General features: G+C 38.2%; 1 protein-coding gene and 1 non-coding gene across 4 annotated transcripts in view; both read left to right on the forward strand.

The window, feature by feature from the left end:
- The window catches only part of NALCN (sodium leak channel, non-selective), a 361,051-nt gene that overhangs the window by 217,555 nt on the left and 116,927 nt on the right, over window positions 1–26,569 (forward strand). For all 3 annotated transcript variants that reach the window (XM_066235655.1, XM_066235656.1, XM_066235654.1), the window contains exon 15: window positions 12,385–12,459. In XM_066235655.1, the coding sequence (XP_066091752.1) occupies window positions 12,385–12,459 (75 nt within the window). The remainder of the gene's footprint in view (window positions 1–12,384; window positions 12,460–26,569) is intronic.
- On the forward strand, window positions 22,288–22,420 carry LOC136309805 (small nucleolar RNA SNORA3/SNORA45 family). Its single transcript, XR_010726446.1, has one exon. It is a non-coding gene; the product is annotated as a small nucleolar RNA SNORA3/SNORA45 family (small nucleolar RNA).

Genomic DNA, 26,569 nt, shown 5'->3' on the forward strand with positions numbered 1-26,569 from the left:
TAAACCAATTATAACAAATGAGATTGAAACAGTTATCAAAAAACTCCCAACGAACAAAAGCCCTGGGCCAGATGGCTTCACAGATGAATTCTACCAAACATTTAAAGAAGAACTAACTCCTATCCTTCTCAAGCTATTTCAAAAATTCAAGAGGAGGGAAAACTTTCAAGCTCCTTTTATGAAGCGAGCATAATTCTGATTCCAAAACCAGGCAAAGACAACACAAAGAAAACTATAGACCAATATACCTGATGAATTTAGTTGCTAAAATTCTCAACAAAACATTAGCAAGCTGGATCCAGCAATACATGAAAAAAATCATACATCATGATCAAGTGGGATTTATTCTGGGGAGACAAAGCTGGTACAATATTTGCAAATCAATCAATGTGATTCATCACATAAACAAAAGGAAGAAGAAAAACCACATGATAATATCAATAAATGCAGAAAAAGCATTTGATAAAATCCAGCAGCCATTCATGATCAAAACTCTCGGCAAAGTGAGAATATAGGTAACATACCTCAACATGATAAAGGCCATCAATGACAAATCCACAGCCAACATCATACTAAATGGGCAAAAATTAAAAGCAATCCCCTTAAGATCAGGAACAAAGCAGGGATGCCCCCTTTCACCACTCTTATTCAACATAGTTCTGGAACTCCTAGCCACAGTAATCAGATAAGAAGAAGAATTAAAAGGCATCCAAATTGGAAAAGAAGAAGTAAAACTATCATTATTTTTTCATGATATGATACTGTACATGGAAAACCCTAAAGTCACAGTCAAAAAACTACTGGACCAGATAAATGAATTCAGCAAGGTGGCAGGATATAAAATTAATACCCAGAAATCAGAGGCATTTTTATACAACAACAACGATCTGTCTGAAAAAGAAATTAAGAAAACAATTCCCTTCACTATTGCAACAACAAAAATAAAGTGCCTAGGAGTAAATTTAACCAAGGAGATTAAAGACTTGTACTATAAATTATAAAACATTGATAAAAGAAATCAAGGAAGGTACAAACAAGTGGAAGCACATACCATGTTCATGTATAGGAAGAATAAACATCATTAAAATGTCCATATTACCCAAAGCAATTTATAAATTTAATGCAGTTCCTATTAAAATGCCAATGTCATGCTTCAAAGATATAGAACAACTTTTCCAAAAATTCATATGGAACAAAAAAGAACACGAGTAGCCTCAGCAATCTTGGGGGGGAAAAAAGAGAATAAAGTGGGAGGTATCACACTTCCTGATATCAAGTTATACTATAAGGCCATTGTACTCGAAACAGCCTGGTACTATCATAAGAACAGGCATATAGATCAATGGAACTGAACAGAGAACCCAGAAATAAACCCGCACCTTTATAGACAACTGATATTTGACAAATGAGGTTAAGAGCATACAATGGAGTAAAGACAGGCTCTTTAACAAATGGTGTTAGGAAAATTGAACATCTTCCTGCAGAAAAAATGAAACTAGACTACCAACTTACACCATTCACAAAAATAAACTCAAAGTGGATAAAAGACTTAAATGTAAGTCGTGAAACCATAAGCATCCTAGAGGAAAACATAGGCAATATGCTCTCTGACATCTCTTGCAGCAATATATTTGCTGATTTATCTCCACAGGCAAGTGAAATAAAAGACAGGATAAACAAATGGGTTATATCAAACTAAAAAGCTTTTGCACAGCTAAAGACAATATGAACAAAATAAAAATGCAAACCACACAATTGGAGAACATATTTGACAATACATCTAATAAGGGGTTAATAACCAAAATTTATAAAGAACTTGTAAAACTCAACACCAGGAAGATAAAAAATCCAATCAAAAAATGGGCAAAAGAAATGAATAGACATTTCTCAAAGGAGGACATACAGATAGCCAATAGGCAGATGAAAAAATTCTCAACATCACTAATTATTAGAGAAATGCAAATTAAAACCACAAGGAAATATCACCTCACACCACTCAGAATGGCGTTCATCAACAAACCAACACATAAGTGCTGACAAGGATATGGAGAAAAGGGAACCTTCCTGCATTGCTGTTGGGAATGCAGACTGGTGCAGCCACTGTGGAAAACAATATGGAGATTCCTCAAAAAATTAAACATTGAACTGCTTTTTGATTCAGCCATTCCACTTTTAGGAATATATCCCAAGAACACCACATCAATGATTTAAAAGGAGAAATGCACCCCCATGTTTAATGGCAGCATTGTTTACAATAGCCGAGATTTGGAAATAGCCCAAGTGTTCGTCAATGAACGAGTGGATTAAAAAGCAGTGGTACATATACACAATGCAATACTATGGTGGCATGAAAAAGAAGGAAATATTACTTTTTGCAACAACATGGATGGACCTGGAAACTATTATGTTAAGTGAAATAAGCCAGGCAGAGAAAGAAAGATATCATATCACCTCACTCATTTGAGGAATCTGACAAATATGAACTGAGGAGCAGAATAGAGACAGAGGCAGGACCAAAGGATCCAGAGGGAAAGTAGACAGAGGGAAAAGGGATGATAGGATGGGTTGAAAGCAGAAAAGCAAATCCTGGAGGGAAGAGGGGAGGGTGTTACAATTAGGAAGACAAGGGGGATGTTGAGGGGAACACTGGGAAGGGGAGGATTCTATTCAGGGGGACACTAGAATCTATGTAAACACAATAAATTAAAATAAAATTTTAAAAAAAGAAAAAAAAGGGAAGGAGGAGAGAGGGAGGGAGGGAAGGAGGGAGGGAGGGAGGGAGGGAGGAAGGAAGGAAGGAAGGAAGGAAGGAAGGAAGGAAGGAAGGAAGGAAGGAAGGAAGGAAGGAAGGAAGGAAGGAATACTGAGGTCCCCAGCCTGAGCGTGGGCTCATTCGGCTTGAGCATGGGGTTGCTGGCTTAAGCCCAAAGGTCACTGGCTTGAAGCCCAAGGTCGCTGGCTTGAGCAAGGGGTCACTCGCTCTGCTGTACCCCTCTCCCTGGTCAAGCCACATATGAGAAAGCAATCACTGAACAACTAAAGAGCTGCAATGAAGAACTGATGCTTCTCCACTCTCTCCCTTCCTGTCTGTCCCTATCTGTCCCTCTTTCTGACTCTCTGTCTCTTTCAAAAAATAAGTAAATACTGTGATATAGTATTTGGTGCCACATTACAAATTTAAATATTATATACATCTAAAGAGTAAAAAATAAAGTAGAGTAGGTTTAAATTTAAAATTGGCAAAGTGTAAAGGTGTTTCATACAAATGATGAAGCTCTTTGATTCAATATGGCAAGTCCCTATAAAATTTCTTTATTATCTTAATACCATTTTAATATAAACCTGTGAATCACATTCAGTGACTATGGGAGAGCTTTTGGCACAGTCCATGTGGCACTTGTAAGTAGGTAAACGCTGAGTGAAAATAAGATTCCGACATCAGAGTAATGGGTTCAGATTATTAATGAGCATTACCTCAGCTTTCTTTCTATAAAAACATAACAAATGAAAACACACACACACACACACAGAGGAACTGAAGAGTGGTTCTTGCTTTCAGAAAAAGGATTTATCCCCCACTCCCATGACGTTCAAACCTTGAATTGGGAAGTGGCCGACACCCACTTTGGCCAATGCCCTCAATCCAATTCCACACAGCACTGGGTTTGTAGGAAAACAATATGTCTCACTGATGGTGTAAATTAAAAGTGGTAGAAACCAAGCTGCCCCCTCCCTTCACTTCTGTTTATCACAGTGGTTATTGCCACCTTATTAGAGTCTGAGAAAAGAACTACAAAGTAATTCTCGCCTCCCCACAATCAGCCTCAGACTAACCCCACCTCTCCTGCCTCATCTGTTTCCATTCCAAAGAGACAGTCAAAGCCAGACTTTGGTCAGCTCTCATCCTGAGTACCAAGGCATCACCTAATGACAGTGCCCTATACTTCAGGAACATGGTGACAAGGATCAAGCAGAAAGTCCTGTGTGCATATTGTTTGGGGGAAGAAACTTAAGCTCCACGTATATTTTTCAATAGTTTCTGGTTTTGCCACCACATGTTGTGTTAATTAAGCAGTGATGCCCAAACATTCAAGGGTGTTTGTTGAATGAACTTGGTGTAATGATAGTTTAAAGCCAACTATAAATTTACTCATATAATTCTTAAAATTGTTGCCAAATCCCTGCCCAACAGCTTGTCTCAATTCTGTAAGCCCAGGACTTTCAACTTGCAAAGCCAACCCCTTCAGCCTTCTCTAACAAAGCCAAAGCTTTTCCTTTTTGAGTCGTGCCTTCTCTCTACCATGAAAATCAAACTCTTATCTGCATGACAAGGAGAAAGTGCAGCTAGCATCCCACATCTGTCTCTCTGTCCCTCTGCTATGAGGGCAGCTTTGTTCTTTTTTCCCCAAGAAGAAGGTATAAAATGTACTTTTAAAATAAATCCATAAAATGTTATATATTTAATAACTTTTTTGTTAGACTCACTTTACACACTGTCCAGTTACCATGTTAATGATCGAGTTTAAAATAACTACATGACATGCATTAAAAGGAAAATAACATCTGAACGAAGAAAATGTAATGGAAAGAAAGAACTAATGTCATCACTTTGAGATCATTACAACCTCCCTATCCTATCTCCCCTGCCTCTGCCAGCCTCCTCTCTGGCTGCTTGTAGCTGCTCACCAGGCTTCTAATTAGCCACATGCTCCCAAAAACCTGCCTTTGCTCATGCCACCTAGAAAGCCGTTCTCATAATTACCGTTCTTCTGAAATCCCCTGTCTCTTTGGTATCTTGATATCTTAGTAGCACAGGGTTAGACTCAGTGCCTCAAAATCTTAAACCAGTAGCATTCAGAGGATGCATCAGACCCTCACCCAGAGCAGATCTCAGAAATCTAAATGCTCAGATGGCTCAGAACTAAATGTGCAATCCTCTGCTTGGCTTTAGTTTCTGTCAGACATCGCACTTGTGTAGCTCCCCTTTGAGTCCCCACTCCTGTCTTCCTTCACATTTCTGCTTCCTGAAAGGAAAGAAGGTTTTCTGGGATGGAATCATGAAGGCAGCAGAAAGCTCTGGAAAGAGGCAGGGAGGCAAAGTATGTTCTGGTGATAGGCCAGCATGCATCGCTCCGGGTCAACCACAGCACTGATACCGATCAAGGTGTGCTTTGACATTCAAGATTTGTCTTGTACCCACTTCTTGTCTGAACATAGGGGTACATAGCTTTGCTGGGGGCCCCCACATGGACAAAGGGAAGCCTTGACAGAGAGGTCTAGGTAGAGAGAGGACCTAAGAACAAATCTACCATACTTTCTGCCTGGAATGGTAGAACTTCCAACATTTCCTGGGAGTTGAGAGTCAGGATGACAAACAACACCACTGTAGGAACAATTGCCAAACCCAGAGGCCAGATAGAAGGGGTTGAGTGAGGACCCCCTCCAAAAAAAATATGTTCATGTCCTAACTCCAAAACTTTTGATTGTGACCTTATTTTTAAAAAAAGCGTCTTTGTGGCTGTTAGTTAAATTAAGGACCTTTAGATGAGATCATCCTGGATTATCCAGGTGGACCCTAAATCCAAGGACAAGTGTCCTTATAAGAGATAAATGAGGACAAGAGACAGGGAGCAAAGAAGGCCATGTGAAGACAGAGACAGATTTGGAGTGATGCAGCCACAAGCCAAGGATACCTGGGGCCACCAGAAACTGGAAGAAGCAAGGAAGGATCCTCCCCTAGAGCCTTCAGAGGAAGCACGCACAACTAACAACTCAATTTGGGGTATCTTGTCTCCAGAACAGTCGTAGAATACATTTATGTTGTTTTAGGCCACCAGGCTTGTGCATTTGTCACAGCAGCCTGGGGAAGCTAATACAGAGTGTCCCCGAAAATGAGAGATCTTAGCAGGAGCTGTAAGAGCAGAGACGGTGACTTAATTCAAGAGGCAGAAAGCTCAGAGTCCCCAAAACAAGCACCATGAATGCCCTTGCAGGGTGGCAGAAGAGAGGCTACATGGCCCCAGTGGACCGGATGTTGATGACAATCATATCCTTGACTTTAAACCAGATCTAGAAATAAAATGAACATTTATTTAAACGTAAATGAGTTTTAAAAGACGAAATTGGATTGATTTAAGATTTAGTTTTCAACCATCAATGCTAATGTAGAGCTAAAGGACTAAATGAAGTTCATTTATAGATATAACAAGGACATTATTTTAGTTTCCCATACCTAAGTTTATGTTTGTGTATTTTCATATAGGCTATTCCATGTATCAGTGTTGTTGGGGGAGGGTTAAATGAAAATATGGGAAAAAAATACATGATAAGAAAGAAGAAAGAAAATACGGTGGCTGCAATTTGTTGAGCTACTATTATTATTGCTGTAATATTTTACAAATGAGGACATTGATACTTACGGTGAACTAGTGGTTGCTACATAGCTCGTGACTAGTAGAGCTTGCTAACTGAGGACTCCAACCAAAATGCTCTTTTTTACGAGGCTGCCAGGCTACTTAATTAGTTTGTGACTTCATCATGGTGAGTGCAATATTGTGTTTATGTGGCTGACCAGGCAGTCTGACACATCAATGGAGTTCAATCAACTGCTTGTAGAATTTAATCGAATAACCTAACCTCACTGTCCTTAAGTAGCCTGCCATCTGTCTGGTGTTGGGGAAATAATTAAAAGTAAAATCTCCTGCTATCCCAGAAAACCTCTCCACCAAGGCAGATGAAAGAAAACAGTTTTATTACTGGATCAGCACCATTACTGCAATGGACATCACAGGCAGTCCGCTAAGAGATTGCAAAGACAGAAAGCAACTCACCCTTTTATACGTATCCCCACACTACGTTCATGTCTCAGGATGAAAACAATTAGTCCTCAAGTAAAAGACTCGACAGCACCATTTGTTAAATAGTTTCCCATAAATTCACCTGGTAATTGGGGCGACCATCTGTGGTAGCTAATTACCTTTATCTAAAGGAAAAATAGAACTCATATCTCCATGACAGGTAGTTTTGCAAGGGGTGGGGCCAGGTGGCTAAGCTATTCCCCCACCCTCCCATGGAGAAGGGGAGAGAGGGAGCTATTTCTGGTTATAAAGCAGAGGAGGCTTATTCAGAGCTTTTAAAGAAATTTATATACATCTCAAAGGGACAGAGGAAGAATTTACAAGGACAAAGTTTTCTGAAGAAATGCTCTAAGGAAAGGGAGAACAGTTGCTTTCCCTTTTTTTTATTAAGGATTTTTATATCTTAGACTTTTATTTGCCCTTTTGCTGGAAAGATAGAAAAATTGGTTAAATTAGGACACAGCAGTGCCTGCTCAAGTGCCAATGAATGATGGAAGCAGTGTGGGACAGCTCAGATGCACAGACCTTCCAGGGGACAGCACTGAGTCTGGGGTGAGGATGCCAGGAAGGGTAGACTCTTCCTCTGGTGTTGCTTTGATGATAACCTCAGGGTAAATATCAAGGTCATGGGAAAGGAGCTAACCTTGGAGTGAACTATATGTCTTATTTAGAGAATACGGGCTGGTTTCGAGTAAACCTGACTATATCTGTGCCCAGCTGCCCGTAATGTGGCAGACGTGGTGACATCCATAAAAATCTAGGTTTACCCTAACCTGTGGTGGCGCAGTGGATAAAGCGTCGACCTGGAAATGCTGAGGTCGCCGGTTCAAAACCCTGGGCTTGCCTGGTCAAGGCACATATGGGAGTTGATGCTTCCAGCTCCTCCCCCCTTCTCTCTCTCTCTCTGTCTCTCTCTCCTCTCTCTCCCTCTCTGTCTCTCTCTCCTCTCTAAAAATGAATAAAAAAAAATCTATGTTTAGACCATTTTGTATCTTCTTTAATTCTGCTTAAATCCCAAAGGACATGGCTATAAAAAAGAAAGGGTACTGGCACTTGTCCCAAGCCGAGCATATTTTGTCAAGATTTAATAATATTTGGAGGTTTTTTTCCTTGTTATATTGTCATTAAACTTGGAAAGGAGCTAGCCTGCCATTAGCTTACACATAACTCTCTGGTACTTAAAAAGTCATAATGACTAAATTGCCTCAACTTTCTTCCCTTCATGTTTAACTGTCTAATATTAACAAATGGAAATAATTTGTTAAGAGGGAAATTGAAGGAAGAATATAAATTAGGAATGAAAAAAGATTATCAAATGCAATGGAACTTGTGAGAATTCAAAGTTGAAAAGGGACCAGCTCTGGCTGGTTGGCTCAGTGGTAGAGCATCGACCCAGCATGTGGAAGTCCTGGGTTCGATTCCAGGTCAGGGCACACAGAAATGACCATCTGCTTCTTCTCCCCTCCTACTCCCCTTTCTTTCTCTCTCTCTCTCTCTTCCCCTCCTGCAGCCATGGCTTGACTTATTCAAGTGCTCCATGAAGCCTCCACCTCAGGTGCTAAAAATAACTCACTTGCAAGTATCAGCCCCACATGAGCATTGCCAGGTTGATCCCAGTCCGGGTGCATGCAGGAGTCTGTCTCACTATCTCCCTTCCTCTCATTTAAGAAAGAAAGAAAGAAAGAAAGAAAGAAAGAAAGAAAGAAAGAAAGAAAGAAAGAAAGAAAGAAAGAAAGAAAGAAAGAAATAGAGGGTAGGAGGGAGGGAGGGAGGGAGGGATAGGAAGGAAGGAAGGAAGGAAGGAAGGAAGGAAGGAAGGAAGGAAGGAAGGAAGGAAGGAAGGAAAAAAGGAAGGAAAAAAGGAAGGAAGGAAGGAAGGAAGGAAGGAAGGAAGGAAGGAAGGAAGGAAGGAAGGAAGGAAGGAAGGGAGGGAAAGAAGGAAGGAAGGGAGGGAAAGAAGGAAGGAAGGGAGGGAAAGAAGGAAGGGAGGAAGGAAGGGAAAGAAGGAAGGAAGGAAGGGAAAGAAGGAAGGGAGGGAGGGAGGAAGGAAAGAAGGAAGGAAGGAAGGAAGGAAGGAAGGAAGGAAGGAAGGGAGGGAGGGAAAGAAGGAAGGGAGGAAGGAAGGGAAAGAAGGAAGGAAGGAAGGGAAAGAAGGAAGGAAGGAAGGGAGGAAGGAAGGAAGGAAGGAAGGAAGGAAGGAAGGAAGGAAGGAAGGAAGGAAGGGAAGGAGGAAGGAAGGGAAAGAAGGAAGGAAGGAAGGGAAGAAGGAAGGAAGGAAGGAAGGAAGGGAGGAAGGAAGGAAGGAAGGAAGGAACTAGAAATTAAAATATTTTAAAATTTTGTTGTTGTTTTTCTTTTACCTTGTTTACCCATTCCAAAAGTAATGTATGCCTTCTTTTTTCTAATTTGGAAAATATGTTGAAATACAAAGAAAAGGAGAAAAATCCATTTTTCACAAAGACAGGTACCATTAACATTTCTCAGAAACCTCCTTCTAGCCTTTTCTTTATTATTCTTCTTTTTGTACATGGTTGCACTTCTACCATATATATACTCTTATCCAGGGGTCCCCAAAATACGGCCCGCGGGCCACATGCGGCCCCCTGAGGCCATTTATCTGGCCCCCACCGCACTTCCAGAAGGGGCACCTCTTTCACTGGTGGTCAGTGAGAGGAGCATAGTTCCCATTGAAATACTGGTCAGTTTGTTGATTTAAATTTACTTGTTCTTTATTTTAAATGTTATATTTGTTCCCGTTTTGTTTTTGTTTTTTTTACTTTAAAATAAGATATGTGCAGTGTGCATAGGGATTTGTTCATAGTTTTTTTTATAGTCCGGCCCACCAATGGTCTGAGGGACAGTGAACTGGCCCCCTGTGTAAAAAGTTTGGGGACCCCTGCTCTTATCTAACATTGTAATGTAAGCATTTTTTAATACTAATTAAACTTTATGTATGCATTGCTTATCTATTGCTATATAACAAATATAACAACACATATTTATTATCTTATGCAGTTTCTGCAGGTCAGGAATCCGGGACAGGTTTAGTTGGTGTTTCTAATTCAGAATATCTGATGAATTTCTAGTCAAGATATTGTCTGGGGCTTCAGGCTTTACTGGGGCTGGAGTGCACTTCTAAGATGGGTGACTAGTATGGCTGATGGGAGGAGGCCTCAGCTAATCATCACATGGGACTCTCCATAGGGCCCCTTGAGTGTCTTCATAATACCTAGCTTCCACCAGAGTGAGTGACCCAAGAGAGTGCAAGATAAAAGCAACAATGTCTCTTAACACTTAACCTCAAAAGCCACACAGGATCATTTCCGTAACCTGTTGCTTACAAAGACCAATCATATTCATTATGGTGGGGACTCATGAGAGTGTGAACACCAGAGGGACTTCTGCAAGACTAGTTACCACAATGAGAATTTTTAATGGCTGCCTGAATTTTATAATAGAGATCTCTATTAACTGTATTAACTATTTATATAAGGTTAGATATTATTTCCAGTATTTTATTATTATAAATAATTCTATCAAGCACCTTTGTATATAAAAATTTCACCAGTACTTCATATTATTTTCATTGGAGTAGGTCTCAGAAGTAAGATTATTGAGTTATAAAAAATATTTTTCTTAATTTTCATTATAAATTGGCTTCAGAAGCAAATTAACATTTATGTTATTTATTTCAGTTAATATATGCATTTCTTGGAACAAAAAATCATTAGATTTATATGGAACTATAAAAAACCCCGAATAGCCAAAACAATCCTAAGGAAAAAGAATGAAGCTGGGGGCATTACAATACCTGACTTTAAACTATATTATAGGGCCACGATAATCAAAACAGCATGGTATTGGCAGAAAAATAGACACTCAGACCAATGGAACAGAATAGAAAGTCCAGAAATAAAACCACATATATATGGTCAAATAATCTTTGATAAAGGGGCCAACAACACACAATGGAGAAAAGAAAGCCTCTTCAACAAATGGTGTTGGGAAAACTGGAAAGCCACATGCAAAAGAATGAAACTCGACTACAGCCTGTCCCCGTGTACTAAAATTAATTCAAAATGGATCAAAGACCTAAATATAAGACCTGAAACAATAAAGTACATAGAAGAAGACATAGGTACTAAACTCATGGACCTGGGTTTTAAAGAGCATTTTATGAACTTGACTCCAATGGCAAGAGAAGTGAAGGCAAAGATAAATGAATGGGACTACATCAGAATAAAAAGTTTTTGCTCAGCAAGAGAAACTGATATCAAAATAAACAGACAGCCAACTAAATGGGAAATGATATTTTCAAACAACAGCTCAGATAAGGGCCTAATATCCAAAATTTACAAAGAACTCCTAAAACTCAACAACAAACAAACAAACAATCCAATAAAAAAATGGGAAGAGGACATGAACAGACACTTCTCCCAGGAAGAGATACAAATGGCCAACAGATATATGAAAAGATGCTCAGCTTCATTAGTTATTAGAGAAATGCAAATCAAAACTACAATGAGATACCACCTCACCCCTGTTAGATTAGCTATTATCAACAAGAAGGGTAATAGCAAATGTTGGAGAGGCTGTGGAGAAAAAGGAATCCTCATCCACTGTTGGTGGGAATGTAAAGTAGTACAACCATTATGGAAGAAAGTATGGTGGTTCCTCAAAAAACTGCAAATAGAACTACCTTATGACCCAGCAATCCCTCTACTGGGTATATACCCCAAAACCTCAGAAACACTGATACGTAAAGACACATGTAGCCCCATGTTCATTGCAGCACTGTTCACAGTGGCCAAGACATGGAAACAACCAAAAAGCCCTTCAATAGAAGACTGGATAAAGACGATGTGGCACATATACACTATGGAATACTACTCAGCCATAAGAAATGATGACATCGGATCATTTACAGCAAAATGGTGGGATCTTGATAACATTATACGGAGTGAAATAAGTAAATCAGAAAAAAACAAGAACTACATGATTCCATACATTGGTGGAACATAAAAACGAGACTAAGAGACATGGACAAGAGTGTGGTGGTTACCAGGGGTGGGGGGGGAGGGAGGACATGGGAGGGAGGGAGGGAGGGAGGGAGAGAGTTAGGGGGAGGGGGAGGGGCACAGAGAACTAGATAGAGGGTGGCGGAGGACAATCTGACTTTGGGCGAGGGGTATGCAACATAATTTAATGACAAAATAACCTAGACATGTTTTCTTTGAATATATGTACCCTGATTTATTAATGTCATCCCATTACCATTAATAAAAATTTATTTAAAAATATATGCATTTCTTTCCATTTCTTTAAGATATTTGTGAAAAATATTTTTAAGGTATTTGTGAAAATACCTTAAAATACCTATGCAGTGATTCATAATTACATGTTTATTTTCCAGTTAATGCATTCTATATGATATATATATTTAGGTAGATATTTTATATAATTTATATATGATATTTTGATACTTATGGAATGTGGGTTTTTCCATTCTTTTTTAACCATTTTATAGATCCTCCTGAGTTTGTTTGTTGCTGTTATTTTGGACAACTTAGAACTTGATGAAGACCTAAAGAAGCTAAAACAAGTAAGTAATGTATGGAAAATTATTTTGAACATGTGCTTATAGGTAATATTAAAGCAGTTGGAGCTTCAAAGTTAAAAAAATATATTTTAATAAATAAAGGCAGTCTAAATTGGCAAAATATTTTTAACTCATTTATTATCAGCAAAGGAAGTTTTCTATTACTCTGTAATTATCCTAGGAATATTTTCACATTGCTCTTATGAGTAAGAGTAAGATTGATATAGTATTATAAGTTGAACTTGGAGACTATTCTCCTTCTGCCATTAAATGAAGACTGTCTTAAAATGAAATGCCTCAGAGCCAAATTGCCATTTTGCATAATTATATGTAATGCTCTTGATCATCATCATAAAAATACTAAGCATCAACTTGTCTGACCTATAGACACCAAAAAGAAACTTAGTCTGGGTGCTCATGGTGATTATGAGAAGTGGCATAGAATAAATGATTAACTGTGCCCAATTGTATATCAAAACAGATAGGATGTTATCACAATAAAAATTGTATCCAAAAAATAGGAATGAAAATATGTGAAGGTTGTTATTAATGGCAGAAAGATTATAGTTATAATCAACCATTCTCATAGTTTCTGTTACATGGAGCATACTTGGCTTGAATATTTGGTTCTATCAAAGAGTATAGACCCTATATAAAAAAAAGAGTATAGACCCTATCAGAAAGAGAGTTTATGGGAGAGAAGGACATTGGATAAGATATTCTTGCATCATCCTCCCCCATACTGCAAGAATAATAAGAATGTTACAAAAGAGAAACAAGGCTCTAAAACAAATCTTATCTGGGTTCTTGGAGGCCCTATACCTTCAGAATTTTCAAATTGCATCTGACTTGTCTATTTTTAGCAAAGCAAAGATATGAACTATTTAAATTGTTTTACCATTTACATATCTGAAAGTTACTTTACGCATTTCATCTTATTATTCTTGTTTATTTCTAAAGCCTGTTATAACTAAGGTGTTGTCAATGAAGGAAAAAAATTGCTATAGAGATGCCCAGTTAAGTAAACTTTATGATGCTTGCTTTGAGTATAAATCATTAGTTATAAAATGTCTTTTATTTCATCACTTGCTAGATATTAGTGATGCTTTGATTTTCTGAAAATTCTGTACATCAAAGCTGATTATCCAATTGTGCTAGCCTACAATTTGGAGTATCTTCTTTGACTATTTACAGATATCTGAGCACTGAAAATTCCAATCATAAATAAAACAGAAAATCTATTTTATTAATATTTTTCACATTGTTTTTAGCCATGATAGGATTAAAACTACACTTCTATTAAATTCATCTATTAGCTTTATACCTGACACTCATTAAATTGCTTTGGACCAAATATTATTCTAGTAAACTAAGATATTCCTGGTTCACTTTTTCCCATTTTTATATAAGAGTACTTTGTGTTTTCACTAATTTTTAACCATTATGTCATTTTTTTATATCTGTGATTTTTCTTATTTCCTTTGATCTTGGCCTTTGAGGTAAGGCTCATTTACATAATTTCAAGACTACATTCACACACATATATACACATGCATCCACTTTAGTGCACACATGAACTTAATAATAATGTGTGAATACTTTAAAATTTATACTGTCTTTTATGGCTTCTTTTAAACCTCCACTAAAAATGTTACCTGAAATATTTGTTTAGTTTTTCCTGTGCAGGTCTAGCCCTTAAAGATTTAAATGTATTTATTCTAATTTTAATATTCTCAGATAAAGGATAGAATGGGGGAATTGTGATAAAAAAAAGTACTTGATTTTCTTAATTTTTGAAATTCCAAAAAGCACTATAGATTACAAAGTCTGTTTATTCATTTCAAACTATTTTTTCCCCTTTTGCTCTTTTCACCAACTAGTCTATAGTTTCTTACAACTATAGTAACATTTGTTGAGCAGTCATTGCTAATCAGTAGCCAAGTTAAGATTTGAGCCCAGCAATCTGGACCGAAAGGCCAGCTTCTTAATCTCCACACTATATTGAATTGAGCTAAAGCTGTATAGATGCCAAACAGGAGTCATGCCTTATGTGGAGGCTCACTCCCAGGACTGTTAATTACCTATTTATAAATAATGATATTTTAGATGACAGACACGTCATTATATTCATGAAATAACTGTTGATGTAACGGTCAGTCTTCTGAGCAATGGAGGTGAATTAAGCAGCCTAGTGATTAAAACTATCCAAAATAGGCCTCTGTTTTTCCCTTGAAAAGTAGATGATATAATCAGAGCCCCTGGAGTTAGGACTTCTACAGACAGTAAAAGCTAAAATGCTTACTATTCACTCCATATAATGGCAGATGCTGCCCAACTCACCTCTCCTCCCAACGACCTTCCAGAGCAAGGATCCTTCTTAGGCATAGACATCATATGTCTGCAGCAGAACAACACTTTAGCCAGGCCTCCAGAGGTTTTTAATCAATTTTACATAGTCATGGTAAAAATAATTGTGTAAAATTATAAATGTTGGTTCATAGACATTTTTGATGAGTAATAGAAACCAATACTTTTAACATAGAGACATTAAGTATAATGCTGGTGGCCAAGGCCAGGCAGGTTCCCTTTGGATTCAGACAGACAGTAAAGGAACTGTGGGGCCGGAAAATGGTGGGTCATTCTGTTTATTAGAGTCTCTCAATGGCAGACAAGCAAGCAGGCAGGGAAAACCGTTTCTCTCAAGGCTGACAAGCAAACAGCAATCTACAATCTGCCACCCTGAGAGCAAGTGGCTGCAGCCTTACATAGACTTTATACATGTGGTGCTGCCCCATGCAGCAAGCAAGCCTAACACACTTGTTTGTCCAACATTAAATATGAAACATTAAACAGAGCTATCAGAAATAAAAAGTCAGTTCTTATACTTGGTGGAGGAAATATAACCCTGAACATGGGTCAAATGAGAGAGACTGTGATAGAAAGCTAAAAGGTAAAGTGAAGGAATTAGAATAAAAGAGAAGAAATAAGTGAAGAAGTAAACTAGGAAAACTTTCAGATATGAAATTAAGGAAAAAGCATGAATTCTGACTATAGCACAGAGATAAACTGGGAGGAATGTGACCAGATCCAGGGTCAGGCAAGGAGTGAAGTCAGGTAGCCAAATGTCAAAGGACAGGGGACCTTTCAGGGAGAAGTTCCCCAACAGAAAGTACAGTCTTCATGATCAATTGTTGGGGGAACTGTGGAATCATATTCTTCTTAAGTATAAATGTTGTGCTCTACATATTTTTCCCATTCTTTTCAGACATCAGTCACATTCTTGCCCTTTAAGACAGTGGTTTCCAAGCAGAGACTGCTGACCTCCAGGGCTTCTTAAGAGAAACTATAGAGCCAGAAGCTTTTTTACCACTATAGAAAGCTAGAAGGGGATTGTGCATTTATCCAGTGTAAGACCAGATGTGCTAACTAAGATGCCAGGTTTAATACTGTGAGCTGGAAACCTGCTAATGCTTGGTGGCAGCTCTGCTTTCCTGATGCTGAAGCTCTGACATCTTCTCCTCTGTGCCGTCCTTTTAGGGAAAAGAAGGAGCACTGAATGACTTATTATTAATAAAGGCATTTTGATACAGAGAAAAAAATTTTTAAGATGGATTTAAAAGGAAAATAAAAGAGCTCCTTGCGGACAAATTTTGAAAAGTTCTGACATAGTACTTATTCTCAGCATCCCCTCTCCAACATATCACCAAGATCATGTCTTAATGGTCACTGGGATAGCTTTTCCTTTGTCATTCTTCAAAATAAATAATGTAAATAATATCCCTGTAAAATCAATCTGTTGATTTTTCTGTGTGTTGCATAGAAGATGCTATTGATTCCTAGTAGCAATGTCCAGCAGTAACAGTCATTTCCTAGAGACCAGAATTTACGTGACCTCCTAGCTAATTAAGTAGAGACCATGCTTCCGTTTCCGCAATCCTAAAACCCATTACTGGACCTGGAGATAATAGACAGAGAGATCATGGTTTTCTACACAAAATCAGAACATTGGCTAAAAACAAGATTGATGGTAAATGTGGACTTTGGCTGTGGAGAAGCCATATCAGTTTGTACAGAGGCTAAAAAACACCCTGGACCTGATCCTATCCTCTGAGCAGCAGGAGGACATACTGACCTTGATGTTCGGTGGTGTAGCAATAACACTGGGGAATGTAAGTGGAGTTTTGCAAACTTTGAAAATGAAGAGAAGTCTTGCAGCTTTAATGATTTTTGTAAACTCAGTGCAACACAGATATACAGGGTTTTCTTTTAAGCAGTATAAAATTTATTAAACTATAAGAGAGGAAATAAAACCCACAGAAAAGCCACAGGAAAAGAATCAGTGAAAAGCAAATATATATATAGTCTGTTTAGATTAAATTCAAAGCTCTGAAATTAAAACTGTTTCCCCAGCTCTTTATCAAGTCTCATTTGATTCTTGGGTCATATTTCACAGAGTTTGGCCTTTGGTGATACCCGCTGTACACTGGTGGAATGGGAGGGCATGCCAAGAAACTTCTCTCTTATTTACTGATTTTTTAAAACAAAAACATAAAAATCTTACATTCCTTCTTAAAATGCAAGCTGCAGATTAATGTTTCTCTTTAACCTTCTCTGGGAGCTCACATTTTCATCTCTGTCTTGCGTCCTATTGTAAAGTCATTCCAGATGTAGGCCGACAGCAAGGGACAGGGTGTTGCCAGGGAACACCATCCAGCTAAGCACAGGTTGCTGTCAGCTGATCTGAGTCAGACATTCATTATCTCAGTATTCTATCCATTGCTCATAAGTGAACTCAATTAATGTAACATAAAAGACAGTGATAACAACTGCTACAACTGCTTATGCAAGGCACTTCATATTAAATTATTGAATTTAATCCTGAATATTAAATTTAGGGAAATAAAAGTTGCCCAAATTCACATGACTTTTAAGTGCCTAAGTTGGGATAACATGGGCTCTCAATCTCTAAACCAGGGTCCTCACCAAAAGATGCCACACTACCTGATCAGAAAACCAGTTCACTCATTCATTATGGAAGGCAAGTCTAGAAAGTAGAGTGGATGAGATGCTTACATTTGTGAAGTAACATGTCCCCCCTCTGTGGGTGTGTAGACTGGAAGCCAGATTCTAATCAGAGTATAGCTTTGTGAGCTAGGAATCAGTGTGGGGTGGTGGAGAGTAGGGTTGCATGATTCAAATATACACTGCTCACAAAAATTAGGGAATATTTCAAAATGAATATGAAGCGATAAAATATCCCCTAATTTTTGTGAGCACTATATAATGGCATGAGGCAGAGATTGTCTCATGTATCCCCTTTTATAGTTGGTCTATTACCACCCATTCTATAATCCTGAGTATTCATGTACTGTGCTTCATATATTGTCAAGAGACATAATGATGACCAACACATTATTCATTCCTTCAAATAGCCTTGGAGCTGGTGGGAGAAAGTGACAAGTAAGAAGATACTACAAGAGATTTTCGGAGCGCATAGGAAACACATCTAATATAGACTATGAAACTGGAGATGATTTCTCACAAGTATGGCATAGACTAAAATCTGAATGTTGAGTAATGCTTTCCAGGTGAAGGGGGTTGGACAAGGTGGTATGAGGAAGGGTACTTAAGATGAAGGGAACAACAAGCTTTTTCCTTAGGCAAGACAAAGCAAAGTGATTTTTGTTTAGAGGCCACCAGAAGTTCACTGAGTTCATTGTGGATTAAGTATAGAGCAAGGGAGAAAACTTTGAGCTGGAAAAATGAGCAAGGGGCAGCAGATGAAAGAATGTGAGCAGCACTGAGCATTCAGATATTATGCTGAGGATATTTAAGCCAAAGAGTGACATAGTCTTCCCTACATGCTAGTAGCTTCGCGGTGTAAAATGAACTGAAGGGCATCTGTGCTGAAGATCGGAGGACCAGTTTCTGAGGCAGATAGTGATCACCGCCTCAACAAAAGAAATACAGATGAAGGAGCCACTGAAGGCTTTTAAGACGGGAGACAGTAGGGAATTAAAGAGCTATTTAAGAAGTAAAATCAGCAGACACTTAGAGATAATTTGGATTTAAGTTAAGGACATAAGGGAAGGAATCTCAAGAATGACTCTTGGCTTCAGGTTTGTCTCCTTGGATGGATAACAATGACATTCACATAACCAGGAAACATTAACATGGAACTGTATTTGACGGGAAAGATCATCAACTCAGCCATGGGCATGCTGAGTTTGAAACTCTGAGTACAGATGCTTAATATTAGGTTGCATGTATAAGTCTAGAGTTCAAAGATAAGAGCTGGCTGGCTGGCTAGAGATAGGAATATGATTACTCAATGTAATTCTTAATTATTTATCCAGTGCCTACTATGTACAGGTACTAGTCTAGGCTTGTGGGATGAATCAGTGAAAAACCACACAAGTCCCTGTACTCTTTGAGTCTTCATACTGGTGAAGTTCTCTGTATTTGCATAACAGGGGAAATTGTAAATCTGGATGAAATTGTATTAGGTGAGAAGAAAAGAGATACTGATGCCTTAAAGAAAAACAACCTTTAATACCATCTGGTGCTTTGCTCTTAGAGTAACACAGATACTGTCTCTGTTTTCTCCATGTAAATTGTGATTTTTAGTGCTGTTACAAATAATCAACACCCTTTCTGTCTCAAGATCTGTCTCCTAACAGCAGAAGATCTAATTGGCCCAGCTCATCACTATCACTCCTTTGAGGCCAGAATTTCATATTTCTGACCGCCTCCCACAGCCAGTCAGCCTTACCGAAAGCTACTAGCTTTGAACAGGTCTAGATTCAGGCTAAACCACAAATAGAGGCACCCTGTAATTTGTCTGGTTTCCTAAGACAGTTCCTTCTCCTTACTCTCAGCCCTGGCCTCTACTCTGGAGGATCTAGACAAAAAGAAGGAAATATTTGGCCACCACATAATTTTATGAAAGAAAAATAAAGTGAATTCAGCCTATTTTAAAAAAGGGGGGAAAGAAGGAGATGTGGATCAATGAAAGAACAGACCATGTCCCCTCCCTAGTTCTTGGCCATATTTCACCCTTTGTAGCTCAGTGGGTGCAGTTCAGAGGAGGTTTAAATCAGACATGCAACTGGATTGGGCTAGACTGATTTTTAATAATGAAAGGTGGTGAGAAAGTTATAGAATTGATCTAACAACAGCAACGAGATTTTTTTCTTTATTTATTGCTGTTTCCCTGTCCTGGAGGGTCAGTGATGTCATTATTGACTTCTCCTTGTGCTCTGCTTCCTGCACTTGCTCAGTAGAAGGCATACTGGGGAGGGGGGCTTGTCTGGCATTCTCATACCATGTGACCGTTGGTTATTATTTACTTTGGTGGTAACAAAAGAATGACTTAGATTATTTCTAGCAAACAGTCTATCTATATGCATGTTATTTTTTTAATGTTAGCCCTATTTCCATGTTGTTTTGCATAAAATGTTGATTAATATGAATTTTCATAGTTCATCTAATAAGCTCTTTTTATCAAAGTAGGCAAAGTTGAACAACTCTACAGTCTACCCCCAGCATATTCAGGCATGGTACTTGGAAAATGAATGATTGTTGATTGAAAAGGAATTACTTAAATGGACAGCGCAAAGCTGTCCTCTAAAGTTCAAGGCCTGAATGTGGAGACTTCAGTAGACAATTTGTGCCTTTCATACCTCTAATTTAAAGTGTGGTATTTATTTTAAGGTAAATACCATTCTGATATGCAGTTACCTATATACTAAGGTGGAACATATAAGGAAATTTACAGTAGATAATCAGAGCCATATTTCACACAGTCAGAGAAAGAAGCCACAAAGAAGCAGAAGGGAGATGCCAAAATAAACCCTGTGGCACTAGATTGAAGTAAGAGTATCAGTATAAACTCAATTTATTTTTATTGTATTTTAAGATAGATAGATACATACATACATACATGTATAGACAATACCTAGATACAGATAGATAGATACATGGGTGCATGGATGGATACATACTCATATTCATATATGTAGAGAGATTCATGGATGATTCTATGGTTATAAGATACATACATACATAGATAAGTACTAAATACAGATATATGTGTCACATGAGTTTCTATACATACATGTACTTCTCGGCTGTTACCTCTGAGTGAGCCTAAAAAACAGTTTAGGTACCATACCAGTAACAAAAAGCAAAGCCAGTGCCCAAGGTTTTTATTTTTACATACTATTTCCCAATAAAACAAATCAACACTCTTTGGAGAAATGGCTGATTATCTAGAGCTCAGCCAGGGAAGACACAAGATGAGACTTGAGTGTTCTGTGGAGCTAGAAAGTAAGGAAAGCTTTAAAAGAAAAAAGATAAGTAATGAATTCCTTGAGGGTTTTTTTTTCTGGGAAACTTTTTATTTCTCCTTCAATTTTAAATGATAGCCTTGCTGGATAAAGTAGTCTTGGTTGTAGGTTCTTGTTCTGCATTACTTTGAATATTTCTTGCCATTCCCTTCTGGCCTCAAGTGTTTCTGTTTAGAAGTCTGATGTCATCCTTATGGGGGCTCTTTTGTAGGTGATAGCCTTTTTTTCTCTAGCAGCTTTTAATATTTTCTCTTTATCACTTAGCTTTGATATTTTAATTATGATGTGTCTTGGTGTAGGTTTCTTTGGGTTTCTCTTTAGTGGAGTTCTCTGTGCTTCTTGAACTTGTGAGAGTTTCTCCACTGTGGAAAACAGTATGGATATTCCTCAAAAAATTGAAAATTGAACTGCCTTTTGACCCAGCTGTCCCTCTTTTAGGAATATACCCCAAGAACACCATAGAACGGTTCCAGAAGGAGAAATGCACCCCCATGTTTATAGCAGGATTGTTCACAATAGCGAAGATCTGGAAACAGCCCAAGTGTCCATCAGAGGACAAGTGGAATAAAAAGCTTTGGTAAATATATACTGTGGAATACTACTCAGCCATAAGAAATGATGACATCAGATCATTTACAATAACATGGATGGACCTTGATAACATTATACAGAGTGAAATAAGTCAATCAGAAAAAAACTAAGAACTATATGAACCCCTGCATAGATGGGACATAAAAATGAGACTCAGAGACATGGACAAGAGTGTGATGGTAACAGGGGGGTGGGGTGTAGGGGTGGGGAGGGGGTGAGGAAGGAGAGGAAGGGGGTAGGGGGAGGGTAGGGGCACAAAGAAAACCAGATAGAAGGTGACAGAAGACAGTTTGACTTTGGGTGAGGGGTATGCAGCATAATCAAAAGTCAAAATAATCGCCTGACCAGGTGGTGGCACAGTGGATAGAGCATCGGACTGGGATGCGGAAGGACCCAGGTTCGAGACCCCGAGGTCGCCAGCTTGAGCGCGGGCTCATCTGGCTTGAGCAAAGAGCTCACCAGCTTGGACCCAAGGTCGCTGGCTCTAGCAGGGGTTACTCGGTCTGCTGAAGGCCCACGGTCAAGGCACATGTGAGAAAGCAATCAATGAACAACTAGGAAGTCGCAACGCGCAACGAGAAACTGATGATTGATGCTTCTCATCTCTCTCCATTCTTGTCTGTCTGTCCCTGTCTATCTCTGCCTCTGTAAAAAAAAAAAAAGACTGTGAGAAATAAATTATTTTAAAAAAAAAGTCAAAATAATCTGGAGATGTTTTCTCGGAACATATGTACCCTGATTCATCAATGTCACTGCATCAAAATTAATAAAAATAAGATAAAAAATAAAAAGAAAAGGAAAAAGATAAGAACATATGGAAAGTGTAGAGGACCTAACTGAAGGAGCCCCCAATGGCCAAGGCAAGAGCAGTTGACCAATAAAATGAACAGCAACCGAGGCTAGAGTCATGCTTGGGTATCAACTATTGCCTTAGTGTGCTAGAGTCCTCGAAGAGTGAACTGCTGACCTTATTCACTGACTGTGGCCCCCCTATGGCATAGTCAGTCACCGGGTTAGTGACATGCATCAGCTAAAAAAAAAAAAAATGAACAGCAGTATTGGGTTATAACCCAAAGAGTAAGATAAAGAGCCCCCAAACCCATACTTATATATAAATAAATAATTGCATTAAAAATGTAGGAGAAGGAAGAACTTTTTCTCACTGAATGATTTTAAATCATCAATATAGAGAAATAAAAATAATAGAATAATAAATGAGGGAAATAGAAAATCACCATTAGAGCTATCAAGGTAAAAAAATGCCCAGACTTACAGAAAATTTTTAGAAGAGTTTATTTGAGCCAAACTGACAACATATGCCAGGGAGCAAGATTTCAAATGCTCCAGAGAATAACAGCTGTGCAACCTCTTTTATGCATCTGAAATTAAGGAGGCGATGTAAAGAGAATTGGAAAAGCAAGTGGGGATTGGATTACAGGATAGTTAACAAGATTATGTGCTCTCATGAGGGTAAATACAAGCTTCCTCTTCAAAGAGTGTTACTTCTGGTATTTGAAAGGTTGTTAACCTACATGCACAAGAACAATGGACCAGGCTGACTTAAAACCTTTTACTAAAGAAGTTATAGACCCAAGGCATGAGTGCCCACCATAATCTGCTCAGTTAGATTTGTGATCAGAACACTCTGTGCAGTTACTTTTCATAGAACCCCTCTTTTTTAAATTTATTATTTTATTTAGACAATTAATTTTAATGGGGTGACATTGATTAATTAGGGTACATAGATTCAGAGAAAACATCTCTAGGTCATTTTGACATTTGATTATGTTGTATACCCATCACCCAAAGTCAAATTGTCTTCCATCACTTTCTATTTAGTTTTCTTTGTGCCCCTCCCCCCTTCCTCTCTTCTTTTCCCCTCTCCCTGGTAACCACCACACTCTTGTCCATGTCCCTGAGTCTCATTTTTGTGTCCTACCTATGTATGGAATCATATAGTTCTTAGTTTTTTTCTGATTTACTTATTTCACTCAGTATAATGTTATCAAGGTCCATCCATGTAGTTGTAAATGATCCGATGTCGTCATTTCTTATGGCTGAGTAGTATTCCATAGTATATATGTACCACATCTTCTTTATCCAGTCATCTATTGAAGGGCTTTTAGGTTGTTTCCATGTCTTGGCTACTGTGAACAATGCTTCAGTGAACATGGGGCTGCATGTGTCTTTACGTAACAGTGTTTTTGAGTTTTGGAGGTATATACCCAGTAGAGCGATTGCTGGGTCATATGGTAGTTCTATTCTTAATTTTTTGAGGAATCACCATACTCTCTTCCATAATGGTTGTACTACTTTACATTCTCACACACAGTGAATGAAGGTTCCTTTTTCTCCACAGCCTCTCCAACACTTGTTATTACCTGTCTTTTTGATAATAGCTAATCTAACAGGTGTGAGGAGGTATCTCATCGTAGTTTTGATTTGCATTTCTCTAATAGTTAATGAAGATGAGCATCTTTTCATATATCTGTTGGCATTTCTTCCTGGGAGAAGTATCTGTTCATGTCCTCTTCCCATTTTTTTATTGGATTGTTTGCTTGTTTGTTGTTGAGTTTTGTGAGTTTTTTATATATTTTGGATATTAGGCCCTTATCTGTGCTGTTGTTTGAAAATATCATCTTCCATTTAGTTGGCTGTCTGTTTGTTTTGTTGTCAGTTTCTCTTTTTTTTTTTTTTTGTATTTTTTCTGAAGCTGGAAACGGGGAGAGACAGTCAGACAGACTCCGCATGTGCCCGACCGGGATCCACCCAGCATGTCCACCAGGGGGCAATGCTCTGCCCCTCCGGGGCGTCGCTCTGCCGCGACCAGAGCCACTCTAGCGCCTGGGGCAGAGGCCAAGGAGCCATCCCCAGGGCCCGGGCCATCTTTGCTCCAATGGAGCCTTGGCTGCAGGAGGGGAAGAGAGAGACAGAGAGGAAGGAGGGGGTGGGGGGGTGAAGAAGCAAATGGGCGCTTCTCCTATGTGCCCTGGCCGGGAATTGAACCCGGGTCCCCCACACGCCAGGCCGACGCTCTACCGCTGAGCCAACCGGCCAGGGCTGTTGTCAGTTTCTCTTGCTGTGCAAAGCTTCTTAGTCTGATGTGGTCCTATTCATTTATCTTTGCTTTCACTTCCCTTACCTTTGGAGTCAAATTCATAAAGTGCTCTTTATGGCCAAGGTCCATGAGTTTAGTACCTATGTTTTCTTCTATGTAATTTATTGTTTCAGTTCTTTTATTTACGTCTTTGATCCATTTTGAATTAATTTTAGTACAAGGGGACAAAGTGCAGTCGAGTTTCATTCTTTTGCATGTGGCTTTCCAGTTTTCCCAGCACCATTTATTGAAGAGGCTTCTTTTCTCCATTGTGTGTCATTGGCCCCTTTATCAAAGATTATTTGACCATATATATGTGGTTTTATTTCTGGGCTTTCTATTCTGTTCCATTGGTCTGAGTGTCTATTTTTCTGCCGCCAATACCATGCTGTTTTGATTGTTGTGGCTGTATAATATAATTTGAATTCAGGTATTGTAATACCCCCAGCTTTGTTCTTTTTTCTTAGAATTACTTTGGCTATTCAGGGTTTTTTATAGTTCCATATAAACCTGATGATTTGTTGTTCCATTTCTTTAAAAAACGATATTGGAATTTTGATGGGAATTGCATTAAATTTGTATATCACTTTAGGTAATATGGTCATTTTGACTATATTTATTCTTCCTATCCAAGAACAAGGAATATTTTTCCATTTCATTGTATCTTTTTTATTTCCCGTAACAATGCTTTATAGTTTTCATTATATAGATTCTTTACATTCTTTGTTATGTTTATTCCTAGGTATTTTATTTTTTTTGTTGCAACCATGAAGGGGATTATTTTTTTGAGTTCGTATATACAAAGGCAATAGACTTCTGTATATTAACTTTGTATCCTGCGACCTTACTGTATTGGTTTATTGTTTCTAATAGTGTTTTTTGTAAAGTCTTTGGGGTTTTCAATGTTTAGGATCATATCATCTGCAAAAAGTGAAACCTTTACTTCTTCTTTCCCAATATGAATGCCTTTAATTTCTTTCTCTTATCCAACTTCTCTGGCTAGGACTTCCAGCACTAAGTTGAATAAGAGTGGACAGAGTGGACAACCTTGTCTTGTTCCTGATTTCAGAGGAAAAGTCCTCAGTTTTATGCCATTTAATATGATGTTAGCTGATGATTTGTCATAAATGGCCTTTATTATGTTGAGATATTTTTCTTCTATATCCATTTTGTTGAGTGTTTTAAACATAAAATTGTGCTGTATTTTATCGAATGCTTTTTCTGCATCTATTAATAGGATGATATGGTTTTTGTTCTTTGTTTTGTTGATATGGTGTATTACGTTAAGTGTTTTACGTATGTTGAACCATCCTTGTGATTCTGGGATGAATCCCACTTCATCATGATGAATTATTTTTTTAAAGTATTGTATTCGATTTGCTAGTATTTTGTTTAATATTTTAGCATCTGTATTTATTAGAGATACTGGTCTGTAGTTTTCTTTCTTTGTGTTGTCCTTGACAGGTTTTGGTATAAGGGTTATGGGGTTATGTTGACCTCATAAAATGTGTTTGGAAGTATTGCTTCTTCTTCAATTTTTTGGAAGACTGAGTAGAACAGGAACCAAGTCTTCTTTGAATGTTTGATAGCATTCACTAATATAGCTGTCTGGCCCTGGACTTTTATTTTTGGGGAGGTTTTTGATAGTTGTTTCTATTTCCTCCCTGCTTATGGGTCTGTTTAGGCTTTCTACTTCTTCATGACTCAGTCTAGGAAAATTGTATTCTAGGAATTCATTCATTTCTTCTAGATTGTTAAATTTGGTGGCATATAGTTTTTCATAGTATTCTCCAATAATTCTTTGTATATCTATGATATCTGAGGTGGTTTCTCCTCTTTCATTTTGGATTTTGTTTATATGAGTCCTTTCTCTTTTTTCCTTAGTAAGTCTTGCCAAGGGTTTGTCAATTTTATTGATCTTTTCAAAGAACCAGCTCCTTGTTTTATTGATTTTTTCTGTAGTTTTTCTGTTCTCTATTTCATTTGTTTATGCTCTGATTATTATTTCCTTTTTTCTGCTGATTTTGGGTTACCTTTGTTATTTTTCTAGTTCCTTATGATGTGAGGTTAAGTTGCT

The sequence above is a fragment of the Saccopteryx bilineata genome, chromosome 6, assembly GCF_036850765.1.
Source record: "Saccopteryx bilineata isolate mSacBil1 chromosome 6, mSacBil1_pri_phased_curated, whole genome shotgun sequence".
Lineage (NCBI taxonomy): Eukaryota > Metazoa > Chordata > Mammalia > Chiroptera > Emballonuridae > Saccopteryx > Saccopteryx bilineata.